This window comes from Delphinus delphis, chromosome X, assembly GCF_949987515.2.
Source record: "Delphinus delphis chromosome X, mDelDel1.2, whole genome shotgun sequence".
NCBI classification, from domain to species: Eukaryota; Metazoa; Chordata; class Mammalia; order Artiodactyla; family Delphinidae; genus Delphinus; species Delphinus delphis.
In genome coordinates, this window is record NC_082704.1 from 95,785,306 (window position 1) to 95,807,671 (window position 22,366).

At 37.2% G+C, this 22,366-nt stretch overlaps 1 protein-coding gene across 1 annotated transcript in view; it reads right to left on the reverse strand.

Moving 5' to 3' along the window:
- Positions 1-22,366, reverse strand: part of CFAP47 (cilia and flagella associated protein 47) — a 505,984-nt gene that overhangs the window by 233,915 nt on the left and 249,703 nt on the right. Inside the window, 4 exon segments of the mRNA XM_069540349.1 lie at positions 5,502-5,618; positions 9,350-9,484; positions 10,760-10,947; positions 14,689-14,881. Of these exon segments, the coding sequence (XP_069396450.1) occupies positions 5,502-5,618; positions 9,350-9,484; positions 10,760-10,947; positions 14,689-14,881 (633 nt within the window).

Below are 22,366 nucleotides of genomic sequence, written 5' to 3' on the forward strand. Positions count from 1 at the left end.
AAACATTTTAAAATAGAGTATCCTTTTTCTGAAGCCAACAGCTGGTTTTAGGACCATCAAGATTTGAGCTTCTCCTGAGTATAGATATTCCTTTTATACATTTTGTAGTCATATTTAAGCATGGAAATGACCAGTATTCCTTCCTGAGCGTGTTAGAAATTTCAGAATCAAGTGGGTTGTCCTTTTCAGGTAAGTATCTTATGTCTCCAGATGCATATCATAATTATGGACTTTATCTTAATTTTCTTATCTTTTATTTTCTTTTTGTTCCAACTGCCTCCCCCTCATTCAAAAAAAGTCTCCTTGATATTATATGTACCTCATAGACTACTTCAACATGGCTTTTGGATGGGATGGAAAATAAATATATGACACATCAATGTCAGTGCCCAGATGGCTCAATGAGAATAATGAGAAAAAAAGAAACAGAATGGTTTTCTAAAAGTATACTTTCACTTCTATGACAGTCACTCTATGATTAGAGCTAAATTTAGTCATCAAGTTAGATGCAGAAATGTTTTTTTATATGCTGGTATAGCTGTTTAATCTTTTCTATATAAATGATACCTCAGGGAATTTAAATCCACAACTGGCAGAAAGAGCCATTATTAATCATGATTCAGACAGAATCTAAGACAGGATATGGTGCACATAGATAATTATATAATATCTGATAATGATAAACCTATAGATTTTTTAAAGAAAATAAAATATTTTCTGAACCCTATGTGTAAAAACCAAAGTCTTCTAAATTATTTAGTCTAAAAAGATATTTTTATATCACTGAGACCAAGATAAACAAACATACTGACTGATCTCAAAGAAAATAAAAATAATACAGGTCACAGATGAGAATGTAAAAGTCAGAATATAAAAATCAGAGATGCTTATTAAGATATTATAACTCCAGTTTAAGAACAGGATGCTATGAAATAGAGATATTCAATGCAAAAGAAAGTATTCTTACAAATATATATAGGAGATCACCTATCTATTTATCTATCTATCTATCTATCTATCTATGTATCTCCTAAAGGAAACAGTTGGAAAAGAAGGCTTGTTGATAAAGAGAGAAAAAAGCAATGAGCTGAAAAATATGAGTGATAAGATAGGATATACAGAGGATCCAATTAACAGGTAGTATCCAACAACTAACGGTTGGAAAATGAGAACAATGAAAATGGAGGGGAGAGAATGATGAAAGAAATTATTTAAGATAATTTTTCAGAGCTTATGGAAAACAAGTTCATAATTAAAGGACTCACTGTGCACCCAGATAGTGAATTTAAAAAGTCCCTCCTTGGGCTTCCCTGGTGGCGCAGTGGTTGAGAGTCCACCTGCTGATGCAGGGGATGCGGGTTCGTGCCCCGGTCTGGGAAGATCCTACATGCCGCAGAGCAGCTGGGCCTGTGGGCCATGGCCGCTGAGCCTGCGTGTCCGAAGCCTGTGCTCCGCAACGGGAGAGACCACAGCAGTGAGAGGCCCGCGTACCGCAAAAAAAAAAAAAAAAAAAAAGTCCCTCCTTGATGCGTTCTGGAACAATATCACAACACAATGGAAGATCCTAAAAATGTCCAGAGGTGTGGGAAAACAGAATTATACTAGACTTTCTCATCACCAATACTGAATACCATGAGGCAAGTGGAACAATTATCTCAAGAGTTATGAGGAAAAACCTTTTCATCCTGGAAAAATATACGAAGCAAAAAATAAATCAAGTGTAAAGGTAGTCAAAAGACATGCCTAAAAATAAAAATTTTAGGAATTTACCTCTCCCATACTTTTTATTAGAAGGTTTCATAAAGGAAGTTTTTTAGTAAATAAGTGAGTACACTAAGAAAGAGAAGGATATTAGTTTCTATCCAAAGAGAAATATAGAGTGTCCAATACTAAGCTCTTCAGTAGGTCTGGAAAGCACTCAGTCCAAATAAGAATGAAAGGTAAGGTGCTCTAGAATGTGGTATACTTGAAGGAAGGATTAAATTTACTCACTTCTTTAGAATTTATTTTCTCAGCTTAAAAAAAGCATCAAAAGATGCTTTGTACACTGATTGCATAAGAAATATTTACAAAACACATTTTTACTCTTGGAACAGTAATGAACAGAGGATAAAACTAGTGATGTTTGGTGGGAGGGTGATCCATCTAGAGGAATAAGTAAGCAAGACCATCAAATATTATAGCTATATGTCAAGACATTATTTCTGAAGTTGACATAATAAAAATACTGGCAAAGATATATAGATTATTTATATTTATGGAGGCAACCACTGGAAGAACTAAAATTAGACATAGTTGAAAGAGTTAAAAGTAGGCACTCAAGAAGTGGATCTTTGGGCTTCCCTGGTGGCGCAGTGTTTGAGAGTCCGCCTGCTGATGCAGGGGACACGGGTTCATGCCCCGGTCTGGGAAGATCCCACATGCCAAGGAGTGGCTGGTCCCGTGAGCCATGGCCGCTGAGCCTGCGCGTCCGGGGCCTGTGCTCCGCAACGGGAGAGGCCACAACAGTGAGAGGTCCGCGTACCACAAAAAAAAAAAAAAAAAAAAATAGAATTGGATCTCTGCAGATGGGAATATGAGGGGAGAAGGATTTCCTTTGCATGTTAAACTCTTCTGTATCTGAGTTGTTAAAGCAGATTCAAATTAAATTTTGATTAAAAAAGACAAAGAAGTTGAAAACAAGAATACATGTACAATATGGTCAAAATATGAATACATATATTCATGATTACATGTATAAGTGTACATGGATATATGGTCAGTTAACGTTCACTTGGCATGTGTTAAAAACCTCAAGAAGCTAATATTCATAAATATTTTCTATATTGATGCAGACCATTAAAGGTACAATGGTGAATAAAAAGAAAAAAGCACCGCTGAGAAATTAATGGGAATTACGTTCACCCAAGTGAAATGTTCTCACAAACCAGCTCCTGGAGAAGCAAAAATGATATAATTATATGTCATGGATCTTCAGGATTTCTTACAAATAGTCAAAGTCACATTTCACTGAATGCCAAGGGCTCTGTATGAATATGATATACACAAACACAGACACACAGTATGGCAGGTGTTAGTTTAATAAGAGTACTAACTCTGGATTTACATTGGCTGGTTTTGAATCTTTATTTCACCATTTAATAGCAGGGAAAATTGGGCAAATGATTTAATGTCTCTGTGCCCAATGTCTTGTTTTGTAAAACGAGGACACTAGTATGGTTGCAAGAATGATTAAATATGAAAAGGTACATAAAAGTGTATGCTATATAGATTTCATACATAACAAATGTTTAACATATATTGTTTTAATATTTATATATAATACATATACTTTGTAAACATCTAATTATACATATGCTATAATAAACACATACTTGTTCATATAAAAAGACTGGAAAGAAATGAATAAATTAAATGTGTTTATCTGATGGAATTCTAGACAATTTTTGTTTTCCTCTTTATACTTTTCTGTTAAGTGCAAATTTTCAACAATGCAGGTATACAGGTTTTACATTTATAATAGAAACTATAAATTTAATTGTTAATTTAACTAACAAGAAAAATGGTCTTAAGCTATGACATCAGAGGTTTAGTGTGGTTGTTAGGAAGAATTTCCACATCATGAGAACTTTGAAATACTGGAAGAGGCTATCAGGTTTATGAGTGAACAAAGGGTCGGAGGGGACTTAATTCTTTTCACTTGTATCATCCTATTTGAAGGGCAGAGAAGAGATCATTTATCAAAGTCCTGAGGGAAGACAAATGGTACTGTGACAATGTCCAAATGAATTTGTATTACCAAAGTTGTGTTTTACAACAGACGTATAAGAAATATAACTTGGAAAACAAATGGGCTGTTTTTACAAAGAGTTTTATTCTGGGATTTGATTTATAATATAGATGGAGGTGAGTGGAGAATTGTTTTTCTCATATTTAATTCAATCTGGATATAGTCTCAACCATGAATATTCAGATTTTATAAATTATATACTCCTTTAGCATGGAGCAGCAACTGAAGAAAATGAACAGAGGCTAATGACACAAGTCAAATGTACTACTGTAACTGGGTTTCTTCGTATTTTAAATACAATTAAAGTTGTCTCCCATTTCCAATTATTTCTGTGTTTGATATATTAGAAGTAATAAAGACTACATGTGAAAAGTAATTCAGTTTAAGGTATAGTTCAAAAACCTAAAAGATAATTAGCAGTTATAGTCTGTTGCTTTGTACAAGGAAAAAGTAATTGAATACAAAGACAATGACTAAAATTTAAGACTGGTTAAAGACCATTACTGGTTATCAAATCTGTCAACTCCTGTGGTACTGACACAGCTATTCTCATATCATCGTTGTAATATGTAATAAGAGTATTTGCCATCATTAACACATTAATATATGAAGTAGGATTTGTTGATCTAGGAAGAATTATATATTATGCTCGTATTTAATTTCTCAAGACTATTCTCTGAGGCTTTCATTTGTTCCTTATTTTTGAGAATGGGCTAGTAATTGAAACATTAAACAAGTAGCATGTGAACAGAATCAAATAAAAATGAGACTATATAGAATATCATCACAATTTGGGAGTGTACATGTATGTATACATCCATACATAAATATACAATGATTATGAAGCGACAGAGAAAAATGGAAACATTGGGGGTATCTTTGAGGTAAGATTTTTAGTCTTTACTTTTATTTTTCTTCAATCTTTCATAGTTTCTAAATTTTTACAATGAGCACGAAGTGCATTTATAATCAGAAACAACTAAATATTATATATATATATTTAGCACACACTGGTTCCAGTTTCCTGGACTGGGACTGTAGTACATAAAGAACTTAGAGGCTATTCTCTACGGACCATATGCATGCAAAATAAACTAAAATTAAATGCATACATAAAAAGTAAATGCTTTATATTGTTAGAACTGTTTTAACAAAATTGGTGAGAAATCTCAGTAACATATGAAAAACTTATCTATATCAGCAGTGGCAATCTTTTCATTACACATATATATCTGTTAAAAACAAATCCAGGGACTTCCCTGGTGGTACAGTGGTTAAGAATCCACCTGCCAATGCAGGGGACACCAGTTCGAGCCCTGGTCTGGGAAGATTCCACATGCCGCGGAACAACTAAGCCCATGCGCCACAACTACTGAGCCTGCACTCTAGAGCCTGCGAGCCACAACTACTGAGCCTGGGAGCCACAACTACTGAAGCCCATGTGCCTACAGCCCATGATCCACAACAAGAGAAGCCACCGCAATAAGAAGCCTGTGCACCGCAACAAAAAGAGTAGCCACTGCTCTCTGCAACTAGAGAAAGCTCTCGAGCAGCAATGAAGACCCAACTCAGCCAAAAATAAATAAATAAAATAAATAAATTTATTTAAAAAAAAAAAACAAATCCAGCTCGCTCTTTTGTAATTATAACACACATTAAATCTCTAGGGTTGATATGTTCAGTGAAGCAAAATTAAAAGAAAAAAAAACACTTACTTTTGAGAAACTGTCACAACCTTCCCTTGGGAGAGGAAGAAGTCAGTGGCATCTCTTCCGATAATTGTAGCATTATACACTAAGTTTTTCAAGCTTGAATTTTTCAGTAGGATCTATGTTGAAGAAGAGTATAAATGAGATCATGAATTTTAAAAATATATAACTTAACATTTCTTATTTTTATCAAAGAGTTATATATTTTAATCATGAAAATACTTACTCCTAGTATAGTAACTGGAAGGAAGCAGAATTTGTGTTCAAAGATAGTGTGTGTGTGTATTATTGTTTTTTTTCCAGAAGTGGGCAGGGAGAAAGAGCTACCAGTCAAGGAAATTACAGATGTAAGAACACCTGATCTTTGAAGATATGAAATCCAAAGTTAGCAACTTGGATTTTAACTGTACTGCAAAGGGAAATCTTTAAAGAATTTGGAACAGAGAGCTTACATAATCCAATTTACAAAAAGGTTACTCTGGCTGCTCAGTGTAGAAAGCATTATAAGGAGTGTAGGTTTAGTATCAGAGGTCCAGGCTGAAAACGATGGTGGCCTCATCTAGAAGTGGTAGTAGAGCTAAGGGTTGGCTGTCCCTTCCTTCCTGATGCCAAGATATGGAGAATATTTGAGAATGAGTTACTTCATTTTTAGAGAGCATTTCATGAAAAATGTGAGTTTATAAGTGTTTATGCAGAATATAATGGGGATTAAAAAAAAATACACGTTAGAACGACACAGAGTTATCATGGAAAGTACTGACCCAGAGGACACAGAAGACCTCAGGGAAGTGAATGGTTGGCCAAATTAGAGTAAGGAAAAGGTGACAGCACTTAGGCAGTCCAGGAACTATAGTCATAGATAGAATATGGTAGATATCTGTTGAAAGATAAATTAACTACTTTTATATTTCAATAAGAACTTTGGTAACCACCAAGACAAGTAAGTTGTTGCTGAAGAGTTTCTACCCTTTGTTTACCCTCAAATTTGGGGCTCTCATGTTGCTTACCTGTTTACAGATCTCAGTAACAATCGAGGCAAGACTCCTCTAGTGTCTTATTTTTAATGTACGTATGTGTGCATTTAAAGTATTAATTAACATATCTAGTGATTTTAAGTCACAGAGAGCTAATTTCCATTTTCTGGAAGGAAATGTTGAAAATAATAGTAGATGTACTATGAACTGTTACTGGTTTATAGTCTTGGAACTTCCATAACCAGCCCTGAGATCTGAAGAAAGCTACTCATTCTCATTATGTCACACACACACACACACACACACACACACACACACACAAATAAATTTATATAAAAATAAAAAAATAAATAAATGATGCAAAGGCATAGGGCCCATCTGTGGTCAGATTATTCCACCCAATTCCAGGATTTCATGTAGGGGTCATGTGAGTGGTAGATGGGGAGAAGGGAAAGCTGTTCAAGGAAAGAAAGCAAGTTTTGGAACCTCAATTCTCCTTTTGCAATGACAGCCATTCTTTAACTATTGTGCTCCTGTGTAAATTTTGTTTCAAAAAGTAAAAAAAAAAAAAAGTTCTATTGCTTTTAAAAGTATCTCAGAAAATCACTGCACTCTACATTTTTTCACTGATCATTATACTGTTTAATGGTCCCAGTATTCTATTTGTGACACATAGCTACAAAAATACTTTTTCAATTATAGTAGCCGTTTCTTGAGATTTTTCTTTATACTGGAAGGTTGAAAGGGTTGTTAAGAATGACTTTCTACTACTTAGGCACTGCCATTTACGGTGTTGATGCATATGGGCAAACTATGCCATAGATTCTCAGCAATTTCCAAATCAGTGATTTTCTTGAATGAAATTTAAAATCAAAGTATGTTGTAATTAATATTTTATTTTGCATTTCTATTTAATTTTTATTGTTTCCTTCAGAAGATGTTTATTATATTTGTGAAAAATAAAAGTTCTATGTAGAATCGCATCTATAATCTTAAAGTGTGAACATTATTCTTAGTAAAAAGTGTCAAAAGAAACCATGTTTCTATTTTAATATGCTTTAATCTGATTTTTAACATCACAAATAAAATTTATGTTTAAAAATTAGCTTGTGGGGCTCCCCTGGTGGCGCAGTGGTTGAGAGTCCGCCTGCCGATGCAGGGGACACGGGTTCGTGCCCCAGTCCGGGAAGATCCCACATGCCGCGGAGCGGCTGAGTCCGTGAGCCATGGCCGCTGAGCCTGCGCGTCCGGAGCCTGCGCGTCCGGAGCCTGTGCTCCGCAACGGGAGAGGCCACGACAGTGAGAGACCCGCGTACCGCAAAAAAAAAAAAAAAAAAAAAAAAAAAAAAATTAGCTTGTGTTATTAACTTTTTCAAAATAATAATCAAACGGCATAAAGAAATTAAAACGTGTACAGAATTAGAAAACTAGTAATAATACTTAAGTGAAATAAATCACTGCTTAAATCTAATTCAGACCTCTCCTATCTTCTGCAGGCTTAAGCAAAGCATTTCTAACTCTTCAGAAATTTGATTCTGAAGTCAAAAGTCCTCTTCATTGTAATTACAGCTCTAGGCCAGTTAGTACCCAAGGCCCTTAATTATCATTGCACGTAGTGAATTACCGTACAAAATACTGTTGAAAAAGTTCTCTGAAGAGTTTTGTATCTCTTTTTCCAACAAAAAAAGGGAAAGGAATAAAATTTTTAAAAAAGGATCATATCTCAATGTTTGCTAACAGAAAATCAGGAGGAGTGGCTTTCCTTTCCCTAAATTGAGCCCTTTACACTTTGAGACAAGGACCTGAGTTTTTCCTGACTTTTAACTGAATCCTTATTAACCATCACTCATACAGTCACAGAGCCTGCACAGTTATTTTCTCAAAAAGGTTACATCTACAAAACACCAGGATGTATCTTTTGAAGACCAAATATGGACGTGTTTTGCATCAAAAGTATCAAATTACCACCCCCCCAGCTTAACATGAGGAGGAATACATAAAACAGCCTAAGGACAAGGAATAAAAATGATCTGACCAAAGAGGTAAATTAACTTCTGTACATAGTAAGATTCTAACAGCCCAGACTTTCCTGAGAAAGAAGGAGAGAACTATAAATCTGGTTGAAGATTTTATGAAAACTAGTAGAAGGAACAGTCTTAAACAAATATAAGAAATAAAACTGTATGCTCAACATATTTCACAAGTATTCATATGAAACATATTGTTTGAAAACTAAAGTGCTGTTGATGATCCCTGACAAGATATTTCTCAATCAAAGAAAACACTTGCAAAACATGGACATATTTATATAGTTTTGTCAGGGTCACAGGACTGAAAATTTCATTTTTAATTTTTCCTGCATATTAAAAAAATTCACTGTTACATATTTAGCAGCTCTAGCATATATAAAAGCCCTTAGGGGGGATTAACAGTGGCCCTGGTCAGGAGTGCTTTCATAATTACTTCCCTTTCCATATCCTCATTTGAACAAAATTCATCTGGATGTGTAAAGTTCCCTAAAGGAAAGCCAGGCATACTCCGATCACAAGTTTCTACTTACTGTGTCAGTCTTCTTGTACATGAAATGGATCTCAAGTTTCCTGAATGATTTGCCCTTCAAAGCACTTAACTTTCATTTTCCATCTCCCCACCCTATTCCTCAAATGAATGAGGCATCATTTCATTGTAGGTAGTGATTACTATTAAGGAAAAATTCTCCCTTTCACTCTGCTATACCTTTAGTTTAGAAGGAAAAAACATTTAAGGCTTATTTTATCATACTGATACTTTTGTTAATTTTGGGTTGAGAAAGAAATATCTAAAACCCACTTAAACGTTTAACTCCACGTATATTTTGGCCCCAAAGATATCCTTACCTCTCTCAACACAGTGTCATGAAGAGTACAATGAAAGGGCACCACCTTCTTGGGGAGATATGCAGGAAGTCTTTCATACATGCAGACACAAAACATGAGCATCAGGATTGGATTGGGATCACAGATATCAGTAGCCTAGTTTCAAAGAAGAGAATTATAAATTACAGGAAATGCAGATAAAATATATAAAAAGAGCTAAAGCACAGTACATCAACTGTTGAATTACTTAAAACATCTTAAAATGTTATTGACACTGAAATGTTGCTATGAGCAAACAAAATATTGCTGTGAATCAGAACAGCTTCACCTATGTGTTAAAAGATAAATTAGATGTATTCTAAATATAACAATGACCTCACAGCCTCAAAGATGTGATAAAAGCTAGTCAGAAGTCAGAAAAAATACTGTGCACTAGAAATACTGACTAATGTGATTAAGATACCATCCCTGACTTAAAGTATATAATATGATAAAAGGTAATAGTAGACAAACTACTAAGGTAAAAGATGGCAAGAGATTTTCAAGCAAAAGCCCAAAGGAGGAGGTAGCAGATGGGATGGCCTTGAAGAATGCTTGGATTTTAAATAAGTTGGTGTTTGAAGTGAGAAAAAGGTGTATTCTATCAGAAAGGTAAAGAACTCTAGGACAAGGATATAGGAAGTATAGTGTTCATTCGGGAAAGAAAAAGTACAATCCAAATCACGCATAATAAGATAAGAAGGGGCCAGTTGTGGAAGAAAAGACTAAGGATTGCCACGGCCACATAGAGGAGGGTGTGGACGCCAGGGTGAGGGACTTGATTTCAGAACAAGGAATAACACAAGAGCAACAATTCGGGCAGATCAGGTAGGGGCAGTGGGAGGTGGCTGGGGAAGTACTTTGTCTAGAACAAATCACAGTAAGGCAGAAAATGTAATTATACTGATAAACAAGATAAATTAGTACTGATTGTTGGAAGAGATTTGAGAGAAAATCCAGAATTAGGGAGGAATAACAGCAGGGACAATCAACATAGCCAGAATGTGCATTAAACCCAAAATGTAGAGTCAGGAGCAGAAGGAGGAAGGATTCTTTCTCTCAGTTTATGTAGTGCTTATGATCTCCTAGAGAAAGGTGGAAGTAGTGGGGAAGAATTATTCACAGCAGTGAAGTATTGGGATTGGTCTGAGGCAAAGACTCAAAGACATATAAACACCACTGATCAACAAGCAGCTCTGTCATTGTTAGTCAACAGGGAGCTCCTAACATTTCCAAAAAATGAAGATCCACTATGACTTAATGGCACACATTCACATAGCAACTGAAAATGATCCAGGCCTGGCTTGCAAACACAAATAGTGCCAGAGCTAAGTATATCTAAAGTGTTATGTGAAACTAAAGCACTTGATTCTGAAATCTGGCAGCAGTTACCACAGAATAATGACAGCCCCTTTGATCATCTGCTAGTCCACATTCCTGAAAACATTCTTTTCCTTCTTTGAAAGAACACAAAGGTTTATTCTTTCTTGTTCTCTCAATAAGCAGTAAGGCTAACCAATAAAGGTGCCTGGGGAGGAGATTATTAGGGGGAAAAGGGGGAGCCTCGGCAGGGTAGAAAACTGTTAGTGAGTATGATGTGAGGAAAACTGAGAAATATATCAGGACCTCAAAGTTTCTCATCAGTATTCTGTCATCTCACATTTCTTCACTAAGGACAATGTTAGTCAACATATATAGGAAAATTATTCAACATAAGGACAAACTGAAAAATGGAATACAGAGTTTAATTCCCACGAAATGAAGAATATGGGCCAGCCTCTGGGTGTGATCCAAAGAGAGCTACCTATAGTGATGGGAAATGTGTTCATTGGGGAAAGGGTAGAACTGGTGGCAGGATACTCTGGTTCCCAAGCCTGAGGCCAGTAAAAGTCTTCTGAACAGTTATAGTGACTACAGCATAAAATATATAGGCAGCAATACAAAATTATTCCAAAAACTCACCTTTGAAAAATGTGTAATAGGATGAAGAGGCAGTATTTTGGAAATGAAAAAAAATGTTTATCTTAATTGAAAAATACTTTTGATAATCAGGGTATTAGAGTGAAAAACCTTTAGAAAAGCACAGTCTTACCTTTATGATAAATTTCAATGAAAATAACCTAAAGAACTTTAAAGTAATCTTTAAAAATTGTATAAAAGGGCTTCCCTGGTGGCGCAGTGGTTGAGAGTCCGCCTGCCGATGCAGGGGACACGTGTTCGTGCCCCGGTCCGGGAAGATCCCACATGCCGCGGAGTGGCTGCGCCCGTGAGCCATGGCCGCTGAGCCTGCGCGTCCGGAGCCTGTTGCTCCGCAACGGGAGAGGCCACAACACAGAGATGCCCGCGTACCACAAAAAAAAAAAAAAAAAGGGACTTCTTTTCCAAATATAACTGGTAAATAAGTACCATTCTGTGAACAATTTAAAAGCACGAATTGCTTTTTGTGATACTATGGGCTAATTGCTTCATACATTAGAGTGCATCAGAATCACATGGAGGGTTTACTAAAACACAGATCGCTAGGCCCCATCCTCAGAGTTTCTTAATCAAAAGGTGTGAAGTGCAGCTCTATCCATCTACCCTGCACAACACCACTGCACCAAGCTGTAACCATGGTGAGACTTTACCAATGGAGAGGGATGAGTGGAGTAAGTGTCAATGTTGAGAAGTAAAAATCCAGGGCACTGAGTATGACTTTTGCTCAGTCCAAGTTAACCTAAGTAAAGCCCTTCAGAGAGCTTCTCCTCATGGACCACCACAGTTATTAACCATGCAGACCTGTACTCAGGTACATACTGAACACGGAAACTGCCTCTTTCTAATTCAACCATTCGACCTGATCCCTACATTGGTACTAGCAGGTAGAAACTAGTAAGCTAATGTACACTCAATTGTCTGAAATAGGGTAGAGAAATATATAAAACCTGAGTGTGTCCCTTTATTCACTCATTTTTCATTCATTTATTTATTTACTCAATATTTGATATCTGTTATTTTCCAGGCACTTTTCTGAGACTACAGCAGCGAACAACAAAACAGAATAGACTGTTCCTGTTAAGAAGCTCACATTCTACAGGAGGAGGCAGGGTATAAATATGACCGGGGATCAACACTATTGAGAAAAATAAGCAAGAAAGAGAAGGACTGAAGGATGTACTAATTTAGAGAGGGTACTGGGAAAGCTTCTCAGATAATGTGATATTTGAGCAGGGTCTTGAGTGAAGTGGGAAAAAGAATCGTGAAGATATCCAAGAAAATGAAGCTCCAAGCAGAGGGAATAGAAAGTGCAAGGGCTTTGCAAAGGCATGAGACACAGTGTTTTAAAAAGCAGAAAATAGGCCAGGGCCCATAATGCATTATTCTAAAAAATGCAGCAAACTCTGTGAAAACAACTTGTGTACGTCATTTTGTTGGTAAAAAATAGAACCATAATAATTTTACAACAAAAGGACATATTCATTTCTAATATATATACATATTGTATAACACTGGTTAAAGTGTTACTCCTCAGTAATCAAAGTGCTTATTAACACCTTGTTTTACATTTTTTTTTTTTTTGCGGTACGCAGGCCTCTCACTGTTGTGGCCATTTCCGTCGCGGAGCACAGGCTCCAGACGCGCAGGCTCAGCGGCCATGGCTCATGGGCCCAGCCGCTCTGCGGCATGTGGGATCTTCCCGGACCGGCTCACGAACCTGTGTCCCCTGCATCGGCAGGCAGACTCTCAACCACTGCACCACCAGGGAAGCCCTTGTTTTACATTTTTGAATAGGCCAAATACATGTTTATAAGATTTGAATCTTATTAAATTGCAGTTTCAAGGCAAATTGCTTGATATTATCAGCATGTCAATTAGAAGGTGATAAAATATTCCATGTTTACTGTTCTCTAATACCAATATATCAATATATCTCTTTCAATCTTGATGTCACTATGTTTGCTAAACTAATGCCTTTAAGTTAGGAGCAACTGTAATTCAAAGTCTCATTTTAAATCATACTTTTAATCTTCCCCTTACTTCTAAAGTTTAGATTAAACTCTGAGGGTTCTGTATAAAAAATAAAACATAACCCACTCTGAACATGACAGGTTTGTATGTACTTTGAAGAGGGTAGCTGAATGGAAGCCAAAGAAACAAACAATGTGCACATGTCCTCTTCTCAATACAAGCAATGCTTATGATGAAGAAAAAAATGCACAGCTATACTAGCCAATTGGAACTATTTCAAAGAATGTAAGCCTCTTGGGGTAGAAATTTATAAAGCCTCATTCCTCAAGGACAGAACCAGGGAGTGACCACCTGAACACTGGAGCAGGTGTATCTATGATCACCTGTTTGTCTTGGTCTTGGTATATGGACTTAATATGACCTACCCCCTCAAAATTCACACTTAGTGATTACCAATATGACTGTCACAATGACATGTAAGGTGTTTTCTAGTCAATTTTCACTTGGTCTCAACTAATTATGTACAAGGTTTCAGCAGTGTCACCTAAATTTAATACTTTATAGAGCTGAAAATGCCAGCAGTGTTAAGGCGATCTTTCATTTGTAGAGCATCTCTACATAATTTTTACCATTTATTCTTCAAAATAAATTGAAGAAGCATCTTTTATTATTTCCATTTTACATGTGTTGGGGCCGAGGGTAGGCTGCCCCAAAATGTGCCTCAATGGCATATTGATTATTTTGAATTCAAGTTACTTAAGAAACAGCCAATGCAAGAGGGACACTTTGACCCTCCTCTTTGTGTCCCTTAAAGTAGGAGATGAATCTATCACATGAAACGTGCACTCCCTGCATTTGAAGGCAGAAGGACATACTTATCACAAGAGACAGGGAATTCGGGCAGAGATACCTGTATAAACAAAACATTACTTATTTAATTGACTACCCCAAGCCCAAATTCTGCTTAGATTCTTCACTAATTAAGCACCCAAAGCCCAAGTTTCTTTGTCCTGCCAATTCATCACCAATTTCTCTGTTTAAAAAGTATAAAAGCTGCCTGCTTTGGCCACTTCTTAGGTCCAATTTTTATGGGACCTCCATATGCATGAATTAAAATGTGTTTCTTTTTCTCCTGTTAATCTGTCTTGTGTTAATTTTATTATTAGTCCAGTCACAAGAATTCAAGACAGGTAGAGGGGGAAATTTCCCCCTCCCTGACACATGTAAGGAAACTGATGTTGAAAATGTTATAGGACATCCTATTAAATGCTGTAGTCAGGTCTAGAATCTATGGATTCTGTTTGGTTCTGTGGTTCCTTCTATATTGTCAGACTACAATTTGTGATAATTTATTTAAAGAAAAAATTTCTCACCTTTGGGACAGTTTTTCCAAATAACATGTCAGCTGTTCTCATAATTTGTGTTCATCAAACTAAGCAGAATCCTTTCAGGATTAGAATATATGTTGCTGGATGCAAAACAAGGATTGACTTTTGGTGAATTTTGTCCATGTACAGGGCGCAGATTATTGATGCTATGTGGTATAACTCGGTATAGTACCAGAACCTAAAATTTGGGTAAGAGAGAGAGGAAGAAATTTTACTAGACCTGAATGGCAAAATAAAAACTAGTATTTAAAGAGTAAATACTACCAAGCAAAGAGTAAATACACACCACCAAGCAATTCTCTGGCACCAGCTAGATGTCCTACATTCAACTCAATTCTGATAGTATCTACACAGAAGTTGTATCAGAGTCCATAGGTTAAGAGCTCTGTCCCACAAAACTGTCCTCTACTTCAGATGTCAATCACAAGCCCAGGTTGCTACCTGTGCTTCTGACCAATGGGCTATGTGTTGGAGGTTCCAACGACCCCTTCCTTGGGTTCAATTAATTTGTTAGAACAGCTCACAGAACTCAGGAAACCCTTTTACTCATTAGATTACTGGTTTGTTACAAAGGAAATTAAAAGATAGGAATTAATAGCCAGATGAAGAGATACATAGGGTGAGGTCCTGAACAAAGGAGCTTCTCTCCTCGTGGAGTTTGGGAACCAGCATGGTGGCTTGTGGAAGCATTCTGGTTGGATGGTTTCTGAACCCCCCTCCTTTGGGGTTTTATGGGGGGCTTCATTACACAGCCATGATTAATTAAATAATTAGACATTGGGGACTGATTCAACCTCCAGCTCCTATTGCCTCCCTGGAAATCAGGACATGGGAGTGAAAGTTCTCAATGCTCTACTCTTGGTTGGTTCCCCTGGCAACTAGCTCCCATCCTTAGGTGCTCTCCAAAAGTCACCTCATTAACGTAAACCTAGTTTTGGTGGAAAGGGGCTTCTTATGAATAACAAGATATCCATTTCAACTTTATGGCTCTGAAGGGATTTCAGGAACTGAGGAAAAAACACCAAATATTATAACAAAAGATGCTCCCATTGCTCTTATCACTCAGGAAATCCCAAGGGTTTGGGGAGCTATAAGCCAGGAACCGTGGATGAAGACCAAATATATATGAGAAATATACATATTTTGGACAAAATATATATGAGAAATATATATATTTGGTCAGACCAAATATATTTATTATAAATCATAATATTGCATTACCTAATTAAAAAATTAACTGATTTGAGGACAGTTTTTTTCAAGTGCCATTTCATTAAAAACACAAGGATGTGAAATTCCTTTCTCATTTCTTTGCCAGCTTATGTAACTTATAAAAGTAAAATTTAGAAAATCAAAGAATAAGTTATCAAGTCATAACTGATTGTGATAATGATATTTATTTAAGAGGTCTGTTTTTAAGACAACAAAAATGTATACAATTTTGTAATTTGGCATGTTTGTATCCTATATCATAAAATTTGGTGTCTTTACATCATAGCACCATTCACTACATATAGACCACATGTTTCATCATGAAGCTACACATCTGAGTTTAAAAATAATTAAGCAATATTAAGATTAAGTAAAGAAACCAGTGTCTGATCAGCAGTGTAATATAGCAATGAGCTACTCAAAAGTGCTGCTCTACTAGTGAGGTAGTAGATCACAAGCTGTTCATCCCACCCAGAACCTACATATATACAGGCAAGACTTTCTCAATGAAGGAGTCAGAGCATTTGGTTTACATTACTGTACAAACTCAGCTCCTTGGTTCATCCCAAACCTGTGATAGACAGGCATGGGTGTGAAGACCACAATCTGAGCCATATGCTTTAGTGATACTGTCGGTAGCCTGACCATATCTCTCCAGCATTCACCTCTTATTCGGAAAGCTACTCACCTACTTACTTTGTAGGTAAAGACCTACAAATCTCTGCTGGAGGGCTTTTTCTCTGGCACATGGGAGCACACTCAGCCAGGAGTGCCAGAAGATTAATGACCCTTGAAGCAGCCCCCTACCAAGAATAGTCAGGGAACTGGTAGATAAATACTCCAGCTTCCTCATCACTCAGTTGGGTTGACTCTGAGATTCATCAATCTCATTCATCTGAGATTCAGTGCTCCTACAGGTCCCCTGTGGAACTGAGCCTCAGTTGCCCACAGTGGAACCTGTGTGAAACCACATCTGTTATCAGCCTTCCTCACATTCTCTGATTCAACTCCCTACTCTAATGCCCATGCTTCTTAGGACCACCTCTGAAATAAACTACTTGGAATCAAACCTTGTCTCCGAGTCTGCTTCTAGGAGAGTGCAGTCTAAGACAAGTATTGGTACTTTCCTAGTCAAGTATACGTTAATTCTAACCTTAGAAAAAAGTGCTCATTTCTTTACATATAACATATCTACACGATGTAGTGTCTTAAATGGCTACAGTTTAAAAAGTATTAAAATATTTACAAGAGTGCCAGAACTATTCTTAACTCTGCCACGATGAGAACTATTTTAAAATTCCATCAAAAAATCCATGTCTGAATTCCGAATAATTATCTGGCATATGTCTAGTAAGAATAGTCATTCAAAAATGTGATTTGCATCATTTAAGCATTTTTGACAGAAGTGTAACAGAACTTCTTTGCTCCTTCTTTCTGGTAGTTATGCGACTTAGGGTTCCTAGGCTTCAAATGACATATTCTGTAACAATGCAATTAAAAGCCTTTGAAAAGAACCTTTTCCCCTTCTCAGGGATTACCAAATGATGAAACACCTGAGAAGAGTTGAGATAAATGTTTGAGGCTAATAACCTGAACTGGCTCAGGATTCAACTGTCATCACTTACCTCCACTCTGCAAATAAGACAAGATCTACAAGTGACCCCTGACTACAAATATGGATTCAATGATGGACCCACACAGAGGATGCGTGTGACCTTTACCACAAGAAGAGCCACCAACCTGAGTACTTAATTCTACAGCAGTGCTTCTCAAACTATCAGCAGTGAAAGACCCGTTAGTTTTTACTGTGCCACAAAATGCTAATTTTGTCAAATACTCTAAAAATAAATTCCTAGACAAATGAAATGAAGAATAAAACATACAAAATATAAGACCCCATCACAAGCAAACCCAAATACACTATGTGTAAGAAGTGTTACTATTTTTTGCTTAACATTCAATCCACATAAAGTATTTGAAAGACTCAAAACAACAGTGACAAAACTGCTAATAGTATATCTTTTGGGTCAACACCCAATTTCAGCATGTGGAGGGGGCAGAGCTTCCCCACAGAAATGAGCAAATCTCAGACACCAGCAGGGCATCCTACAATTTAACGTAAAACTGACACTATCTACCAGAAGATAGCATCAGATTCTACAGGTTAAGTACTCAGCCCTGCAAGACTACTCCTCCCTCAATTCAAATATCAACTGCAAGCCCAGACTATTACCTATGTTTCTGACCTTCCAGCTACCCACTGGAGGTTCCAATGACACCCTCCTTGGTAACTCAATTTATATGCCAGCTGAAAGTCCAGGTTTGCTGACAAACTAGCTATAAATCAGAGGTTCCCACGACCCGCTCCTTGAGTTCAATTAATTTGCTAGAGAGCCTCACAGAACTCAGCGAAACATTTTACTTACTAAATCATGAGTTTATTATAAAAGGATATGATGCAGGAACAGCCAGATGTAAGAGATGCTTAGGGCAAGGTATGTGGGAAAGAGTGAGGAACGTCTACACCCCTCTGGGCTCTCCACTCTCCCCATATCTCCACGTGTTCACCAATCCGGAAGCTCTCCGAAACCTGTTTGTTTGGGGTGTTTATGGAGGCTTCATTACATAGTCATGATTGGTTAAATCACTGGCCATTGAAACGAATCAATGGACAAAGGCTTAATCTCCAAAATATATAAACAGCTCATGCAGCTCAATATTAAAAAAAACAAACAACCCAATCCAAAAATGGGCAGAAGACCTAAATAGACATTTCTCCAAAGAAGATATACAGATGGACAAGACGCACATGAAAAGCTGATCAACATCACTAGTTATTAGAGAAATGCAAATCAAAACTATAATGAGGTGTCACCTCACACCAGTCAGAATTGCCATCATCAAAAAATCTACAAACAACAAATGCTGGAGAGGCTGTGGAGAAAAGAGAACCCTCTTGCACTGTTGGTAGGAATGTAAATTGATACAGCCACTATGGAAAACAGTAGGGGGGTTCCTTAAAAAACTAAAAATAGAACTACCATATGACCCAGAAATCACACTACTGGGCATATACCCTGAGAAAACCATAATTCAAAAAGATACATGCCCCGCAGTGTTCACTGCAGCACTATTTACAATAGCCAGGTCATGGAAGCAACCTAAATGACCATCAACAGACAAATGGATAAGGAAGACGTTGTACATATACACAATGGAATATTACTCAGCCATAAAAAAGAACAAAATTCGGTCATTTGTAGAGACGTGGATGGACCTAGAGACTGTCATACAGAATGAAGTAAGACAGAAAGAGAAAAACAAATATCGTATGTTAATGCATATATGTGGAATCTAGAAAAAATGGTACAGATGAACCGGTTTGCAAGGCAGAACTAGAGATACAGATGTAGAAAACAAACGTATGAACTAGGAGATTGTGACTGACATATATACACTAATATGTATAAAACAGATAACTAATAAGAACCTGCTATATAAAAAATAAAATAAAATTTAAAAAGAAAAAAAAATCATTGGCCATTGGCAAATGATTTAACCTCCAGCTCCTCTCTGCTCCTAGGAGGTCAGGATGTGGGATGAAAGTTCCAACCCTCTAATCACATGGATAGTTCCTCTGGTGACCAGCCCCCACCCTTAGGTGATCTAGAGTCTTTCCAAAAGTCACCTCATTAACATAACAAAAAACACCTTCACCACTCTCCGCACTTAAGAAATTCCCAGGGTTTTAGGAGCTCTGTGCCAGAAATGGCAATGAAGGCCAAATCTATATTTCTTATTACAAATCACAATATCACAGTATTGTAACATGGACGAGCCAATTTTGACTCCGTGTTGAATCTGTTTCTTTGACTCTAGCCTTTGCTTTTCATTGCTTTTGTTATTATAATCATACATAATGGCCTGTCTCAGGGAATCCTACCCACCTGTGAATGGCTGAAGAAATTAGCACATCCCCTCCCAGAGGCTGGCCATTCCAGGAGATGTTTTGCAAGACTGATGGTCCTTTTTACTTTACTTCCTCCCCCCTCTCCCTCTCTATTCTGCCTTTTTACTTTACTTCCCTCTCTGATTCTATCAAAGAAACTGGCATCCAGACCCCCATAAGATGGTAATTTTGAGACATCAGTCTTCCATCTTCTCAGTCTGCCGGCTTTCCAAATAAAGGTGTATTCCTTGCCTCAACACCTCATCTCCAATTTATTGGCCTATCGTGCGGTGAGCAGAGTGAGCTTGGACTCGGTAACATTCTTTCATTACATACATTGAGTGCTATCCAACCACTGTCACATGCACTTCTAGTTCCACATGACTTTCACTATAACATGTGACTTAATGTTTTTCAATGACAGATTTTAAAATTATGTGTTATTTTAATCTATTTTGCCAGTTGACAGAGAAAAGAGATGACAATTTTCATCTTTTCATTGTCCATAAAAAAATCTCTGCATTTTCTTAGATTATTCAGATAGTTTGATTTGTTCTGAAGAACCATCTCGAATTGGCTTATGTTGATCAGAAGGAAAGAATCAATTGCCAGTTTATGATGATTATGTTAGATTTAGGGATGCCTGATGGTTTAACACTTGGTTTGGAGTCTCTTTACTCCATTAACTGCAGGAACTTATAGGAGTATGCCAGATCCGAGTTAACTGAGAATCCAATTGAGGATTGTGTACTGGACCAAGCACCCAGACATCATTTTCAAGACTTTTTATTAGTTAATGAATGATTAGTCATGACAGGGAACAGAATACAGCCACCCCAAGATGTGCCAACTTTGCATGTGGATTGATTTGACTGAAAGCAACTGAGACCCAGCAAACTCAGGAAAAACTTTTTACCTCTCCCTTAACTGCCTAAAAGAATTTCAATAGGGAGCCTATACCAGGAAGAGGGCTATCACCAGAGATAACTTTTTTCATCAGAAAGACTTATCTCCATGGCAGGGCAAACATTTGTTTACCAAACATTTGCTCTTCCCATCTTCCTGTGAATTGTCTTCCCCCCTTTTGAAGCCTCAGACCCCTACCCCCTTATTCTTAGTTCAGGATGGCATATAAGCCTCAACTGTCTGACTGTCTCATATTTTTATGGGGCTTCTGTATGTATATAACTTGTTTCTCCTGTTTGTCTTATGTCAATGTAATTATTGGACCAGCTAAAGAACCTAGAAGGGAAGAAGGGAAATTTTTTCCATCCCTAAACTCATCACCCTGAGTGTGCTGCATGTAGAAAATGGAAAGGACCTCAGACTGAAGGCTTCCCTGAATTGAAATGGTCCATGGCCACTAGGGCTCCATCTTTGTGTACATTTCTGATTTGAGTGTGGAGTGAGTGGGACACTAGAAGTGACGATATGAGTGATAAGCCCTCTACTTTGCTGTTACTGTGCATTCTCTTTTTACTTATCTTGTACACTTCCTTAAAGCTAAGTTAACATGTTGCTATGTGAAGTTCAGTGTATTTTCCACTTTTGATTGTCAAACCAAACCCAAGGCCATGCTGCTGGTGAAGCAGACTAGGCCCTATATGACTGACTATGCAAAAGATAACATTTCCAATATATTTTTGCCTATGGACTGGGATAAGTTAGGCATTAGCGATCAGTTAGCAATGAGCTGAGTCTTCCCATAATCTTTGTGATAAACAGAGGGAAATTTTCTTGAAGGATTTAAAGAACTTGAGCATCCTTAAGTATGGCTGTAAAGTAGATTTTAAAAAATCATATCTACTATGGGTTTTTACTGTGCTGCAATAAAGATGAAAATCAGAGCACATGCAGTAAATAACTCACTATCCAAATCTCAGCTACCTCTGAAAACCTCATGCAGGCAAGCCAGCAAGCACATAATACATATGTAAATATTCTGAGCTACAATCTGTGAAGTCTCAAAGTCTGTAAGTTAATTTTTTTCCACTTAATTTTAAAAAACCTGTTTGTGTACTTTAAGGCAGTGCCTTTTTGCTTTTATTTTATAGAAAAAAAAAGTAATAACCTTGGATATCTGGTTTCTTAGGCCACAAAAAAATTACAAGTACTAGGAAAAGGAACTAGTGTAAGCAGATTCATTGATAATAAAAAGCGAGAGGATATAGTCATATGACATGTGAATAAAGAAACAAACTATTAAAAGCTAAAAAATAATCCAAGGGCTTCCCTGGTGGCACAATGGTTAAGAATCTGCCCGCCAATGCAGGGGACACAGGTTTGAGCCCTTGTCCGGGAAGATCCCACATGCCGCGGAGTAACTAAGCCCGTGTGCCACAACTACTAAGCCTGCGTTCTAGAGCCCGCGAGCCACAACTACTGACCCTGAGTGCCACTACTACTGAAGCCCATGCACCTAGAGCCTGTGCTCTGCAACAAGAAGCTACCACAATGAGAAGCCTGCGCACCGTGACAAAGAGTAGCCCCTACTCACCACAA